This window comes from Ambystoma mexicanum, chromosome 3p, assembly GCF_040938575.1.
Source record: "Ambystoma mexicanum isolate Mex_15411 chromosome 3p, UKY_AmexF1_1, whole genome shotgun sequence".
In the NCBI taxonomy this organism is placed as follows: domain Eukaryota; kingdom Metazoa; phylum Chordata; class Amphibia; order Caudata; family Ambystomatidae; genus Ambystoma; species Ambystoma mexicanum.
The window spans coordinates 880,619,658-880,637,264 of NC_090925.1; the positions used below are offsets into that span (position 1 = coordinate 880,619,658).

The window sequence follows — 17,607 nt, forward strand, 5'->3', positions numbered from 1 at the left end:
TTCCCTCTCTGACTCCTCTAGCTCTGCCCCTTCCCATGTCTGATAACTTTAAACGGGCACCAGTGGTCAGCACTCTGGGGTGACTGAGGCTTTTGTTATATCAGTACCATCTTTTGAAGCACAGTTCCCAGGATCCGTCCTGGGGAAGGTGCAATGCCCTGGAGGAAGGTGTTACTCTTCCTGCTGGAGAATAAAAGGGGTAGCATCCTGGCTATTGTTCCACATGCCAGCTGTGGAGCCAGTCAGCCTATACACCAATATACAATAGTCCTAGCGGTCATTTTTGAATGGCTGCAGCCTTTTCTCACTGGGTAATATCTCAATGGATCCTTTCATACAATGATGTAAGGGAAGTTCATTGTTCAGTGAATGCTCTGCCGTAAACACACATATCCATAGTACAAGGAGGAAAGATTCAGTTTACTTACTTGGATAGTAAAAGGTAGACATCGAAACACCAGCTGAGGGCCCTTGAGATGAATCTTCCTCCGCATGAACATCCTCAAGCCCCCCAGCCTGACGCTCTGCTGAGATAGGCCTCTGGATGGGCGGGCCTGAGATTCTCTCTCCGATGAAAATCTGATGGCTGTTTCCAGATTGTGATCCTGGTGAGCCGTTCCCCGGAGTGGGCAGGTCTGGCGGGACCTCTACCTGCTGGATGTTTCCATTCTGCAGTGCTACTGAGCCGACTCCCTGTGTGGACAGTTCTGAGAGTGACACTTCCAGGCATGGTTCATAAATGTTCCCCAGCTGTGGTCGATCCAAGCTTCGCCTCCGTGTGGACAGGCCAGGGACTGAGTCGATGGTGCTGCCATGCGGTGATGCTGCGGTGCTTTGCCTGTTTGGTGCTGATGCTCTCCGTAGAGTCACATGGCCTCTCTGTGTGCTCAGATCCAGGATGTGTGTAGATACCTGTGAGAAGGGAGAATATGTAAGGAGCAGAATTAACATTCCACACCCCCATCCAGTGCCTGTGGTTCCTCCGTGCCTGTGGTCAAATCCTATTGGTTCATGTGACCTGCAACCCTTACCATTCTGGCTGAAGGCTAACACTTTTTCTGAATTTCTATCTCACACCAATTAAGGTCAAGAACTTGACGAGGCACTCCAATAAAAATGTTATTGCTTTTATTTTTACTTTAAACAACACTTTTTATCTTGTATTGTGCAATGGCAATGGTTCATATTCACAGTAAAACCTTTCACAAAATAAACATTTCCAATAAACACATGAGATAAAATACATTCTGGCCTCACTGTACAGGACATTCCACTGCACATGCAAATACCTCTTATAAAAATGTACATCGTTTTAAAATCAGTGAGACACTATTATCCTCATGAACTCTATTCCATAAAGCATCATCACCCCTTCAAAAACCATATACACAGCTTCCTTAAATAGCAGTATCGAACATTATCAAACATAGATCACCAGATGTTTTAGCGTTTCAATTCTTGACCTTTGGTTGCATCCTCAACCCAATCTAGTTTCTCTCGAAGTACCCATCCTTGCACCCAGAATGTCCAGTGTAGGGAGGAGATAACATCTTAAGTAAGAATATCTCCTCTCGTGACATGGAACCCAACTAAATATTTTGATAGATAGAAACCCCCTTTTTTGTGGGATTTTTGCAATTCTGCCTAATGAGAGTAAGATGGAAGAGTGTCCAATCAGCTTGTAAAAGGTTTGACTACACTTTATCTGGAAATAAGGTTATTTCAGTTGAATCAGAACCAATACCAGCTAGAATTTTCCCCATTAATTCAGCAAAACCGTTCAGAAATTGAATATTCTGGCACAACAAGTTATTCTTGATGTCGTGAATGGGGGTCTGAGGAGCCTCCTGTAGGACTTTTGCCAAAAAAGTCAGTTATTTCCATAGAACAATACCTCCTAACGATGACAAGCCAAGTTCATGGCAGATAATCGCATTTGGCACTCCCAAAGGGAGACCCAGAACCCTTTCCATATTTTATTCTCTGTAGAGTTCAAGAAAACCTCTAGATCATAGATATATATCTCTAAACCGTATGTCAAAGCAGGTACAATCTTCATGCAGTAAAATTTCCTAGGAGGAATAATGGAGTACTTACTATGTGTTCTTTAAATCCTATTAATCGGTAAGAGCAGGGCTTCAGACTTTGTCCTAATCATAGCTTTAACAGCAGCAATGGTAAGAGTTTGATACACATGAAAACCCAAGTATTATAAGGATTTCTCTGTCTCCAGCCTCTGGTCCCCAACTGTCCAGAAGTAATGCCTTGACACCCTCTTGCTAGTGAATATCATGACCTTAGTTTTTTATCCATTCAACAATATAGTATTTCTCTCAGCATAGTCAAAAAAGAGAACCGATTTCTTTTGTAATCCACATGGAGTAGGGTTGAACAAGAGGATGTTGTTGGAATGTGCCAGGCAGTGTAATCACATATGTCCCCACTTAACTGGAGAAACTCCTGGATAATTCCACAACATTTCAATATCCGATAGGTGTATGCTAAAGAGCAGAGGGGCAAGTAGACAGTCCTGTCTTACTCCCACTGATGTTTTGATTGGCCTTGCTACTTGCCCAACCAAAGACAAACGCACTCATATACTAGTTTTTGAATACAAGAGTGGGACAAGGTGAATCAAATAATATGGCAATACCATGAGCTGCATTTTATGCCGTCATTTATCCTGGTAGACTTCATCAAAAGCAATAGACAGAGGAGTGGCGGAGAGTGGCAGTCCTGAGGTCTACTTTCTGTTTTGGTCTGCTTTCCCTGTCCACCCTTACCTGAAGGAGGAGCTACACCTATCCACCATAAAGACTTCGAGCTACCGCGCAGCGGACGCGGAGTGGCGGAGAGTGGCAGTCCTGCATTCTACTTTCTGTTTTGGTCTGCTTTCCCTGTCCACCCTTACCTGAAGGAGGAGCTACACCTATCCACCATAAAGACTTGGAGCTACCGCGCAGCGGACGCGGAGTGGCGGAGAGTGGCAGTCCTGCAGTCTACTTTCTGTTTTGGTCTGCTTTCCCTGTCCACCCTTACCTGAAGGAGGAGCTACACCTATCCACCATAAAGACTTGGAGCTACCGCGGAGTGGACGTGGAGTGGCAGAGAGTGGCAGTCCTGCAGTCATGGCTGGCATGACTAGACTGACGGCCTCCCCACAGACTCCTTTAGAGGAAGAAAATGGGCGCCTAAAAAGTTTGCGCCCTCACCCACACCTTGACAAACTCCTCCAAGAAGAAGCTCAAAACTTACCAAGCACCTCAGCCCCCACTACCAAACCTGCTAAAACTGTTGGAAACAAAGTGGGAAAGAAAGTTTTCAAACCACCCACATGGACTTCAAGTAAAAGCCTGTGGCCTATACCAAATGGCTCTCAGCCTTCAACTGATCCCCCTTTGAACCCAACTGAGGAGCCCGAGACACCTGCCATTCATTCTCAGCAAACAAACATGGATACTATTTCCAGACCAACAAACACGATCCCACCCGCTATGTCTCTCCCCGCTCGCTTACCGGCCTACCCCGGAGGGGGTGCTGTCTGCAGTCGAGGAGCAGACTCTCGCAGGTTTCGGGTCCGCGCCTTGGTCCCTGCAGTTAGTAGTGGAGAATCCGGAGATCCCTCCAACCTCATTGGGCCCCTCCGCCTGCCCTGGCGTGGAGACGTCGCTGGGCCCGGCAGAGGAGGCAGCCAGAGACCCGAAACTTTGTCAGGCTGCCACGGAACCAGTGGCCTGCAACGCACCCGCAGCCCCTCGCACAGTCCTCGCCCTCGTCAATGCGGAGGGTGAGGGCACGGAGCCACAAGAATTGTGCGAAGAAAGGAGGGAGGCGCCCCGGCTCACGCCGGCTGCTGCCGTGAAGCATCGGCTGCACGCCCTCCCCGCGACGTCATCGGAGCAGGAGCTCTCTGACACCTTTGAGGATCCTGCGCCACGCCTCTCAGAGGCGCAACCTACAGAAAACAATAAAACAAGCACAACGAACTTAAAAAAACGTCCGCGCCAAGTACAAACGACGTCTAAAAGGAAAAGAAAAAGACACTTTAAAGACAATACTCTCTCTCAAAATAATCCAAAATCACAAAAAAATACCACAAATATGAAAGTAAGCATACCCAAAGGCAGAATCACAAATGAGAAAAATACAAGAACAAAACTTTCTCCACTATCGACATTGACAAAGTTCTTTCAGAAAAAGAGCAAAACGGGGGGAGCTGCACAGGCGCATTATGCGAGCTTACTGACGCCGAACTACTGGACGCAGTGCATGACCTACAACCACTCACTAAGCACAGGAAAATGGATGAAAACGAAAAGATCACACCAATCCCCTCAAAAATCAAGCTACCGCCCACAGAAAAGAAAGCCCCTCTACCTACCAAATTGGAAACCAGTTCTATACCAGATAAAACAATCAGCACAGTGATTCCCGACGACTTTATCTTCGGCCAAATTCCACTTTCATCTCATACCCCAACCCCTTCACCGCCTCCACTGATCATCCCCACAATCCCAGTAACAAAAGAGCTACAACAAGCTACGGAGCCTGAGATCGCTTCAATTTCTGTACAGAATGAGAAACAAACCGTCGTCCCATCCTCTCCTCCAATGTCATCACTACTTTTCCCAGCTTCATAGGACATAATAGCCTCATCACTTACCTCACCAACTGAACAGCGAAGCCTAAATCAACAGGAGATAGAAGAGCAAAGAGAATCCAACAAAACCGGTCACACAAATCGACCGCCCCAGGAATCTAGAGACAAAAGGAAATCATATCATGACTACGATCCACGCTACGACAGATCGAGCTCCTACATCCCCTCCACTCCTACACATGGGCCAAACAGAAAATCCTCTGCAGCTACTAATGAAACACCTTCAAAGAAACCAGATTTACTTTCATATGTCAGCACTAACAATTGCCTTAGTTCCATTCACCAAGCTTTACGAATCATTACACAACACACTAAAGGAGCATACAGTACTCCAAGCCATGATTCATACAAAACTCATCTTTCTTGAAGGCCATGTTACTGCTCAAAAAGACACAAAAAAGATTTCCTGAACAAACTTGGCTGACATAAATGCACGCCTCCAGACAATAGAATCGACCTTGAACCTTTTAGAAAAGCGATCATCAGCAAATGGATCAGCTATCCAACCTAACGCTCCTGCACCACTCATTGATCTCACAGCCACACAAAAACATTGCAGCTAAAAAAACGATTTTGATCCCCAAAAAAACTCAACAGCTCCTATCCCAACCTACAAATGGATCAATCACCAATATCGTCCTAGTAATCGAAGACGTAGAAAACAAAAGTAAAGCAGCAAAAGACCCAATGGAGCAACCCTATTCAATCTTTGACTCAACTAGACCCAAAAACCCAAACAATCCTTCTGCCTCAGATGCTGCTAACAAAACTCCTCTTCCAAAAAAAAAACTCCAACCTGGGTCCCAAACCTGCTGTAATACCTATGAGACAACAGACTTCTCAAAAAAAATTATCCTAACAGATTGATGACCCGACTAGCCCTCAGCCCTCACTCACAAACCAAGTCACCAGGAGCTCACCGATAACATCTGAGGACTTCCTGTTAAATTCTGACCTGATGAATCTTACAGGGCACTCGGATACAACCCCTGGTATGGGCTTTTCATCTCATCCACAAGAAGAAAATACCAGCCCTTGGAAATTGGATTCGCAAATCAAGGATCCAACGACTAACACTAGCCCCAAAGAATTAGAAAACTCACCGATCTTCTTAACCATGGAAGAACGTCGACAGAAGATCGAACGCTTGGGAGCTAACAAACAAAAAACAGAATCAAATAAAACCAATATGCGATCCAGACTCGTCAGCATGAAGGATGACAAAAAAAAAAGAAAATCAAGAACAGAAAGCTACAACAATACCCAACGAGAGCGCTCAAATGAACTTGATTGACCGATTGCTGCAAAATCCTTGACCGAATCATCACGAAGAAATCGTAAACGAAGAAACAGTTCAAGACAAACCACCGCCTATCCTACTCGACACCAATACTCCACAACAAATACACAATACAATTCTACTAAATCTGGAAACCAGACTGAGAAATGGATCCTTAAGCTAGAACAAACGAAAGACAACAGAGATGAAGTCACACTAAAAAGAAGAGGACTCTTGACCTTGATGCATCTTATTCCAAAGCTGACTTAAATGATATCAGACGATTTGAGGATTGTTGAACCGAGCGACTACCACGGAAGAGCAATGTGCTACCTTCATATTACCACAAGACAAATTAAAAACAAATTGATATACCGAGAAAGAGACTTTCGAAGCCTGGGGTACCATCTGTCACAACAGAGAAATACCTCTGAACACTCAAGTTCCAAAAATACTCAACTCACACTGAAAAAGTTGCAAAATAACAGCGGAAACGCTCATCATTCAAGACCTAAACACAATACAAATGTCAGCTCATATGAACGTAGATACTTGTATCGAAATACCTCAGTGACTGCACATCAAGACTCAAATGTGCTACCATCGAGTCAGACCCAAGCTTCACCTCAATCTATTCGAACTTCAACCAGACCAGACGACGCTATCAAAGAAAACCTGGAAGCAAAAATAGCCTTCCGCAAAGAATTACATGACCAGCACAGGAACCTCACCAAAACCATCCATCCAGTACAAGACCTACCTCCAACACCCAAAACCAAAAATTCGACTTCATCCAGTTTTTGGGCTTGGCTCCCAAAGGCACTGGCAACACATCGATTGAAGTAGCAACTCATGGACAGGGCCAATCTTCGAGACTTGACGAATACACAAAAGAGCGCACCTCGTGATCTTAAACTTGGATCATGGAATACTAGAGGATTTAAACACCTAACCTCACCCAGTGATGTCAATCTGGGATCAGCCGATTTGTGGTGCTTCCAAGAAACTTGGCTGACCAAAACACCATCACTTGACGGCTTTGACCTCCGTCTGGCTCTGGCATCAAAACGCCCAGTTGCTCGACCGTCCTCGGGCCTGCTTACCGCATGTCGTATCAGCAGTGGCTGGACAATAACAGACATCATTGTCTCAAACTACTCATTACTCACATTACTGCTAACATGGAAACTCTCCTCTCCTAACGAGGCATTTTAACAGACGATTCCCGTGGCAGTATTAAACGTCTATTGGAACCCCGCTGCAATTGATCAAAAAAACGTTCTGGCCCTAATAGAAACCACTGTTGATGAAGTACGAACCACCCATAATACCTACCACATCATAATATGAGGCGAACTAAATGCCCTCTGCAACCAGAATCCTGCCAAAGACAAAACGCAGAGCGAACGACGAGGCGAATCGTGGATCAAATTGATGAACTCAAGCCATCTTCACAACCAGGACACAGTATACAAAAGCAATACCCGTCCTCCAACATGGGCGAACAACAAATCGGCGTCAACTATTGACTACATCTTCGTGTCTGAACCTATTCTATCCTTAACAACCTCCTTAGACGTCCATCTAGCGATCACAATATCCTGATAACTACATGGAAATCATTACACACCAACCAGGATAAGATGGAGGTCGGACTGGAACAAAATAACCAAAGAAATAGACTGTGCCTCACAGCGCAAAGTATAAGAGAACTTACAAATCGGTACACAAACTCAACCGATATACCCAAACTCGAGGCTACAGGCTATGTCCCTTTGCTGATCTCATATAAGACGCAGAAAGGCAATCTTAACAAAAATCTTCAAACACCAACTCATTCATATGACAAACTCCTGGTCCTAAGGCGCTGCGCCTTCAGGAAAGCAAAAAGATCTGCAGCAACACTCCCCATGACCAAAAGAGCAATAGCTATTAAAGAAATAACGAGAGAATACAAATCTTGGGTGAGAAGACACAGATGGACATTGCAACAACAAGATGCCTAAGCCATGCTGAAATCCATCTGCTCCAACAACTCAAAAGAATTCTGGTCACTACTGAACAAAACATCTTCAACCACCGGTCTAGAAATTACGAACTCCATCGATGAAGCCACGTGGGCTGCTCACTTTAGATCACTCTTCGAGCTGCCAGACACTCCATCAGAATATGTGCCTCTACAATCATCGACTGACCCGAAACCCTTGAACCAAGCCGATGCTTGGACAAAGCTGGACGACCTAGATGACATCTGCGACATCATCAGAAAACTGAATAAATTTCGAGCCTCTGGCCCCGATGGCATCACCAATTTCGACCTAAAATCACATCCTGTCGAATGGGCTAAATTTATAAGAATTGTATTCACACGATGCGTGACTGTACAATCGATTCCCCCAACATGGCTGTCCGCAATAGTGGTCCTGATTTACAAAAAAGGTGACAAACAAGATCCCACAAACTATCGACCTATTGCTTTACTGGACCCTATAGGGAAAGTCTTCGGTTCTCTTCTCTTGAAAAAATTCCAATCTTGGGCCTCACGTACCCCATGTAATGACAACTTCCAAGCTGGTTTCAAAAAAACACTTGGAACCACGATCAACATCTTTCTCTTAGCCATCTTAAAAAACAAAGTAAAAGACGGCCACCCAAAAGTGTATACGGCCTTCATAGACTTCTCTAAAGCCTTTGATAGAGTCGACCGCACCAGACTCTGGCAGAAATTATCTACCTGGGGCTGTCCAAGCAACATCCTAAATCCGATCAAAGCACTTCATACGGATACCAACATTAAAGTGAGATTAAATCAGCAAGGCAGTCTATCTACTCGAATCAACACAAAAAGAGGAGTGAAACAGGGCTGTCCGTTGGCACCGGCCCTCTTCATCGCTTACATGGGAGATTATCAACACTCTGAAGCTCTGATCAGATCCTTTCCACCAAAAATAGCACAAACGAGCATCAGCAGATTGCTATACGCGGACGACCTTATCCTGCTGGATTTGACGCCCATAGGCCTTCAACACCAACTCACCAGTCTACAACTATTTTGCAATGAGAACAACCTAGAAATCAACATCGATAAAACTAAAATCATGGTGATGGAACACAGAGCCAAAACCCAGGAGAAGTCCAACTGGTTCCTAGAAAAAATCAAAATTGAAAGAGTAAAGAACTTCAAATATCTGGGCGTAATACTGGATAACTCAGCAAAAGACACGGCTATGCAAGAATCTCTGTTTGACAAAGTTCGAAGCCTAGCAACAAAAGGCAAAGCAATAGATAGAAAATTTGGCAAATTTTCCACCATCCCTCTACTGAACTTCTACAAACAAAAGGCGGTTCCCATTGTAACATATGGAGCAGAAGCTATGCCATGCCTACCTAAGACTCTCTGGCGTAAACTAGAAGCTTACTTCTGGAGGACGACTCTCGGCCTACCAGATTCAACTCCAATGTGGTGATCGCACATCTTGGCAACTAGCGACATTCAAGATCCTTCACACCCTAATCAAAAAACTTGCCTTGAAACGAAACGAAAATTAAGACTTTCTTACCTACTGGGGCGACCTTCTTCTCCACAATACCACTCAAAATAGCCAGAAATGTAAGATTTAAACCAAAGAGACTAAACACGGCTAAAGAAACAAAGAGCAAAGATGTTGTAAAAATCTAATTCTTTGATTAAATATTCAACAATAAAATAAAAAAAATAAAAAATTAGACAGATCAATGCTAGCTACATATATCAGGAAGGATCCCATACGTTTTGTTTGTAGATTCAAATGGGATAGTAACATCACATTTAAAGTAGTCCATGGTCCTTGACGAAAGCCCACTTGATACTTAGATAATACTCTTAAATTCAAGAACCCTTTTATTCCATTCATCCAACAAGAAAGCTGTAAACATTTTACTAGGAGCCACCAGGATCGCAATAGGACGATAATTGTATGGGTCTAAGTGGTCACCTTTTTTATAAATTGGTACAATAAAAGCTTCCTTCCTGGATTGGGGTAGAGTATGTTTCGCTATTATCTGAACAAACAACGTGTGCAGTAAATAATACCAAAAACAAGAATTTGCCTTCAAAGTGACCAGGGCCATATTATCCAATCCAGAGGCCCTGAAGGATTCAAATTCAAAATAGCAGTTTTTATGTTACAAGGTGAAAATAACTCTTCCCAATTAATGCCATATCATCTACCAGGAGTAGACTCTTTGTTTTTTAGGCAGAGGCGATTTAAAGATTTTGGAATAATAAGAGACCCACGTCTCTTCCATTATCACATTCATTTGGACATTGTCTGGTTTACAGTCCGAAGCAATCAAGTCCCAGAACTTATGTGAGTTACAGGAGCCTAAAGTTTCCAGCATTTCTTTACCATCTGCATGATAAACCTCTGCTCTTAAACACTTTAAATAATGTTAACATGATTGAAAAATAATTGTTTTCTTCTTCCAATAGTAATACTCTGCGAACTGGTCATGGACTTTCCCTAAATATCTGATCAGGGACCGTTTCTCTCTTTTGGGCCTCGCAATTTTCTGATTATAAATATGTCTTGGAAAAGAGTGTAAGTTATTTTTCCCTTTCTTGAAATTACAGCTTGGGCCCTATTTACCAGTTCTGAATAGCCAGAAATTAAAAACCCAGAAGATGCCTGAGAGTGGGCACTTTCTTTTGTCATAGATTCGATAACCATAGTGAACTGTTCAATCAATCTGGGATTCCATTTTACCCTTGACTCATATGTGTTGGTAGATACAAACGCTAATAGCAATTCTTGAGTATGACAATATGCCAATAACACAAGAGTGACTAACTGAAATGCCAAGGCTGCATGATCACTAAATCTCATAAAATGTACATTGTAATTTGAACAGTTGGATAACAGAGAGCAAGAGACAAATACATTGTTAATCCAAGAGGAGAGACCTCCCCTTCTCCAAGTGGTCACTCCTCCAGGTAGCACTTTAGAATAAGGAAATAACAAATCAAATCACCATGATTCCAGAAATGGATTCCATAGTATGGCATTATTAATGGAAGATCTATTCTTTTTTCCACTAGAGAGAGGGACCCTTTTATCCTGAGTTAGATAAGCTGCACATCTGCTATACAAGTCACCCATGATTAAGATGTTACTCTAGTGACCAATGCACAACCATGACTCCAACATATCTGCAATTTGTATAAGGAGAATATCAATATCTGTCTTTCAAGGATTAAAGTAGACATTCATGATCAGCAATTCCATCCACTCTCTCTTATTGCCCATAGTTATACCTACAGCCAGCAAGGACTTACCATATGAAGCCACAAGAAAGGAATTAAGTTGGAGTTTCAAATGAATTGAAACAGCAACACCACCCTGACAGACCCCTTGAGACACAGTATAGAATGATTTAAACCCTCAAGGTCAAACCGGCCAGTTCGCATAGACTCCTGAAACAGGATAATGTCTGCATTAAAATCAAAACATAAGTTAAAAATATTAGAGAAGTTAAAAATATTAGAGAACTCACAAAAATTCCAAGAAATCATTTTAAAAGACTAAAGACATGGATCTGGACGCGATAAACCTAGTTTCTGGACCAAAGCTTTCATGAGCCATGGCCAACCCTCCTGTTTTTCGGCTGGTCAGTTCAATGGCAGTTGGGCATGCTTAAGGGGTGTTAAAGGAGTGGACCAATTCTTTTGGGACTCCACCCTTGAATCTTCCAAGAATTGTTTCAAGGCCTGAGGATTATGAAAAGACAAAAAATCCAAACCCATAGACCTCAAGTCATCCTGATGGCGCCAAACAAGTCTGGCCAAAATATTAGAATAAAAATGTACAACTATACGATCACACCCTTTATTGGGGATATCCACCCAGTTTATATCCCTCAAAACTATCAGTCTTAGCGCTGGAATCGAAGTAAGATCTGCAACAAGACTGAATGGTTAAAGAAAACCTTGTCATTCAATTTTCTTATGTTTTCAAAACCGATAATTCTCTCATTGAATGGGGCCATTGAACGTATAAGTTGATTGTTCCAAGGTGAACTAATCAAACTTGCATTGTGTAGAATATTGTTTGGATGATTTTGATCGCCACTATCTTTTGGCTCTCTATCCCTGTTCACACGGGACTATAGTTGCATTGAGAAAATCTGATTGAGGGATATTTGAATGAGCTGAGGCCAACTGAGCCACCTCTGTGTTTCAGGTGGTCTGCTGTTCAAATCCACAGAAGTAGATTGATTGCCCTCTTCAAATACCACACTGTCAGTCCTAATGGAACCTCTGTAGGGTTATTCTCACATGATTGAAGAGTGAGCTGTATTCCCACATATCAAACAGGTCAGGAGAGGCAATAAACCTGCCCATTGAACAAGCACAATCCTCCATATAAGAAACTGACAGATTTGATGTACTTGCAACCTCTTGACCGGAGGATTTCTGTGGCGTGGGAGTCAGATAGGAGAATATGAACACCCTACAGGTGTTCATATTCAATTGTTTACGATATTTAGGTTTCTGATCAAGTTTGTTGCTTATTATAACAAGTTGTCTTGCGTTGTCTTGGGTAATCTCTTTGATATTATCATACAGCCTCAACAGTGACTGTAGAACCAAAATGAAGGTCCGAAATATAAGCAGGACCCAGCGCATCAACTGTCAAGTTTTGTAAGTTAGACCTTTCAGCCAAGCCCTCTGGTCTATTCAGATCAGCTGGGAAAATGTCGGTAGCCAGCCTCTGGATTGAGGTTTTATTAAGCATATTTATGCCAGGATTTTATACATCGCCGGCAGACCCTTTATTAGTTGTATGAGTGCCTTGTAACTCATCATATGCTTGACACATTCTAAGGCACATCTCGTCCAGAACAACAGAATCTTCAAGCATGAGTTCTTCAGAGTTAACCTGCTGTGGTCGAGCAATGTTGGAAGCTGAACAATTCGTACTAACCACAGTAGAAATGGCCAAAATAGGTGCATTTGTATAGACTTGTTGTTGAGACCCTTCAGTAAGAGTGGGTTCAGCAATATCAACCACAGAGGGAATCGGGGGATCGCCACTACCCCGTTTCAATTAGTATTTGATATCTGAAGAGAGTCTGTGGCACCTGCGTCGCTCACACACCGGGTGACCTGATCATATACCAGCATCGACACTAAAGTGATTTGGCCATCCCGCCGCATAAATTACAGCCTCCACATACGAAATACTACTCCTTAAATTGCACATATTAAGCACACCAGAGTCAGTGGGTCTTTAGAAATCAGCAGTTTATCACAAGACAGTCAATGGCACTGTATTACCTTACCCGCCTATTGTAATAACGCCCCACACTGACAGAGGCTAAAGTGAATCCTGTACCAGCATCTGCCGGCTGGCCCCAGCTAACCACAGCAGACCACACTTAGCCCACACTTCTGCGCTGCGCTCCGCACATGTAGCAGATTTATAACAGGATCTTGGTGTCAACAGAACAAGTGTACTCTGCCAGCAGCAACAGACAAGATAAGGTTCCTCCTCCTACATAGCAGACTGCACTTAGCCTGCACTTCTGCGCCGTGCTCTGCGCAGGCAGAGGATTTTTAACAGGATGCTGGTGTTACCAAAAAAAGTGTACTGCGCCAACAGCAACAGACAAGGTACGGTTCCTCCTCCTCCTCAGCAGACCGCTCTGAGCCAGCATGGCTGCACCAACAACACTTTAAGGGAAGTGGTTCATTTTGCTCACACACACAAGTATCAATAAAGTGTTGATTTGCTGCAATACAAAGTGACAGGCTTTGCACAGTGATGGGTTTTGATGTAGCGATGACCCATGAGATACCTTGATCAATATGGCAGCCACTGATCAGCATTGCTTTTCCATTGCCCCTAGATTTTGAAGAGGAGTAGACCAATGGGTGCACTGTTATGCAGGCACAACTGTGCAGTCCACACAACAAATCTTTAGACCTGGGATGTGAGGTGTGCTGCCACAGGGGTTGTGTGCACTAGATGGGGGTAGCAAACTGACTGCATTGGGAAGGAGTACAGTGGGGAGAGATTGGCCTATATGTGCAGCGGGGTGTGTTGCTACCATGCGAAGGATGAGGTCGGAAGCAGGAAAGATGATTTTTGTTTTGTGGTCACAATCACAGGAGTGATGTAGCACTACAACAGGTTGGAAGCCATGTATAACAATTGCTAATTTGGGTAGGTTCTCCCACTCATGCGCGGTCTGTACCCTTTATTTTAATAAGCAGTGACGTTTGATCATTACTGCTCATGGTGGCCTGGGGTGAGCATCCTGGCTGCACAGATGTGAGCCAGGCAGCACAGTTGTTTTGCACAAAACATAGCAATAGCAACATCATAAGGGAGAAGAGTTATGGAAGTTGGACACATTGAATCATTGTTAGGGCGGAGGGTTCCAAGGCCCTTGGATAATTGCACTCCTGCTACAACAGTTCCTGGAATGAGTGAGCCATTTGAAGATGCTGCTGTAATGTTTACAAACTTTAATACTTCTATTGCTAACACATAACCTGCCTGCGCCTTACTTGGTCATTTCTGCCTCTGTGCTACGAGGGCAGGAATCAACAGCAGCATTAAAATATGATGACGTCCCTCTGGACGAAGAGGCAGCAACCAGCCCCATGCAGATCACTTGCCACATCAACAATGAGACCTCTGTCTTGCTAAATGAGTGCCGTCTGTTGCTCTACTGACCCTGCAGCATTCAACAAACAGGGCATTACATTACTAGACTGGCTAACAGTTTCTATTGTACTTTAAAACCTTTATGATTTATTTTCTAACTTTTAAGAGGTGGCCTATCGAATACCACACACAGAAGGACATCAGAGTCCAAGTACCTGAAGAAGTTTAACCTAAAAGGTAGCGATCTGAACATAGTTATAGGTGTCACACTATGACACACTATGGCCAACTTTAAGCCTAGGTCTAGCAATAAAATCACATCAACAAAGTCAAATGTCAACCTTCCAGTACTATTTCTCACCAATAGCTGTTGGATACTACCGTCCAGGACACCAAATGTGTGGGGAGCGCAGGACACGGACAACAAAAATCTTGTGCGTCCAAGCTGAAATTGATGGACCCATCACAGAGGATGAGACATGATGAGATCACGGTTCTATGGGAAAATACCTCATTTTAAAGGTCTCAAGAGAAAAAGACCAATTTACAATGCCCGATCTTCATTTGATGGTAAAAACAACATTGTAACGGTATTTTTCTATTGAGACCTTCATAATGCCTTTTTCTTTGTTAAATATTCAGTGGGTTTCACCACGCGAGCCACCCATTGTTCCTCCCCGCCCCACCCTATCCCACAGGATTTCAGCCCAAGCCCTCTCCCCCACCCAAACCAAAACACATACATACACACAACACACACACCAACACACACACACACACCCACACACTTATCCGTTCTCCTCGTTCTGTGCTTCCGGGTCCCGGCATGCCTGTCAGCCGCTGCGCGCACTTGGGTGTGGCAGGGTCGGGACAGTTCCATTTAGAAAGACTGCTGCGTGCGGTCACAGAGCGGTCTTTCTAGATCGATCTTTTGGCGAAAAGATCTTCTTGAAAATATCTTTTGACTTAGAACGGAGATAACAGCTGATAATGCACCATTTGTTCACTGTATGCAAGCCAGGAAACCATTGTGAAGCATGATGCACACCAAGGTTCCACGGGAGACTGCACCAGTTAAACATTGAGTGAATATTGTGTAGTGCCACACTATACACTAGCCAGGAAACCTTAGCAACTGCATTAGCATCACTACAATGTCCTGGCACTACATAGAGGCTGCAAAACACATTGCGAAAATGCAATACTGACCATGTTTCCCAATTATGTGTTTTCAAAACTCTCACTTCAATGCGCCTTTTAAAATACCATCTGTAATTTTAGGAAACTACCACATCCTTCCTAAAGAGTGCCTAGGCCTAAATTAACAGTTACATTTCAATAATTTGTTTTTCTTTTTTTGTTCAATGCAACGCTTAGAATGTGTACTGTTTACGAACTGTTATGTGTTCCTTGCTTCCAGGAGTGTAATGGTCTTTTAGGTAAGAAAGCCATTCCGGACGCACATTCCATGTATACTATTACTTCAGCCAATGAAGTTTAACATATTTCCTTTTTTTCTTATTTTTTAGAATGATCTGTGGTTGGCTTTTTCTTCACTAATAATTTCACTCTGCGACATCCGATGACGGAATCTGTGGGACTTTGAAAGTGAACGCTTTGTTCTAGCTCCACATGGTATTTTCAGTTAGTCCAATAAAAGGTATCAAAACCTGCATCTTGTGTGATTATAAAAATGGACTAACATGGCGTCAAACCTTTCTTTACACTTTTTTTGGTATTGAGTGTGGGCATTCAAATTGCTACCATTCGGACTGTCTCTAGCCCTTGCACGTTTACCTAACTGATGAGACCATTATTAGAGGCAACGAGAGACAAAAGGATAAGCATTGCTATGTACCCACAAACATGATTTTCAAGGCTCAGGAGAAGCAGGTGCTAGTAGCTCAAGAAGCATAGATTGAGTACCTGCCTCAGAACCTGTGGTTTCTTATGAACTGGAAGAAATCAAGAGTCAAAGCCACCCATGTGCACAGATTTTCTTGCGTTTGTAGCAGACAGAGGCATAGTATAGGAGCTTTTTTTCAAGAACAGTGTTGAGGAACATGAAGTATCCTCGGTCGTAGGGTAAGCCACAGATGAATAAAGAACCACTCCCGACCACCGACCAGGATTGGTACAGAAAGAATGCTTGTTTATTATCTCTTAGTTACAGGTATAGCATAGAAGTAGGAGAGTAGTCTGTAAGCATCCTTCGGGTTCCCCTATCTCTCTCCCAACAGTCATTCCATGAACACCCAGTACACCAGGTTCCACATGCATCATATGATTCCATACATTACATACAGCCTCACAGCTCACCGAACATGACACACTTATAGAGATCACTACACAACACTTTATGCCTTTCCCCCATTTATCATGATAGGGAGGGCACTTGCAAGAATAAGTGAGAAGTGTTACTCCATGGGGATCAGAGTTGCATGGCAGGCATCTCTGGCATGGTTTCCAGTTCTGCTCATACTCTCCATAGATTTTCTGCAAATTTTGCCCAACAAACTAGATCTTGATCCGAGCAGGACCAGACACTCATTAATACAGGAAGGATCCCTGATGCTGATAGCTTGTCAGATTTTAGGGAATGTTGGCAATTGTCAGGAATTTCAGAGACTCCTATGAGGATTATACAAGAATCCTGGACACCAGTTACACTCGGGAGGATAGCTCAGGGCAACGTGCTCGCCTTGGAAGCAAGACAACACAGAGCACTACAGGTTCGATCCCCGGGTCCCCGCTTAGAAACCTCTAGGTATTAAACGTGTTATAAATAACCTATCATATCACATCATACAGCCAAACATTATAAGACCGCTTGACAAGTATGGACTCCATGGTGCATGGAGTTGTGTCCAATTTCTCTCCCTCTACTGCATGTATTGAACATTCTAGCAATTATTTCACAATAAGTTACATCTTTTAGGGCCATATGTGTTTGCAGTTCAGCAATTTCTGCTGGTCATGTCTTTGCACAGAGAACAGCGGTAGGAGAATATTCTGCA

The 17,607-nt window shown here is 43.4% G+C and overlaps 1 protein-coding gene across 1 annotated transcript in view; it reads right to left on the reverse strand.

Moving 5' to 3' along the window:
* The window catches only part of LOC138581060 (trichohyalin-like), a 337,402-nt gene that overhangs the window by 212,474 nt on the left and 107,321 nt on the right, over positions 1-17,607 (reverse strand). Inside the window, exon 4 of the mRNA XM_069652102.1 lies at positions 429-912. Within this exon, the coding sequence (XP_069508203.1) occupies positions 429-912 (484 nt within the window). The remainder of the gene's footprint in view (positions 1-428; positions 913-17,607) is intronic.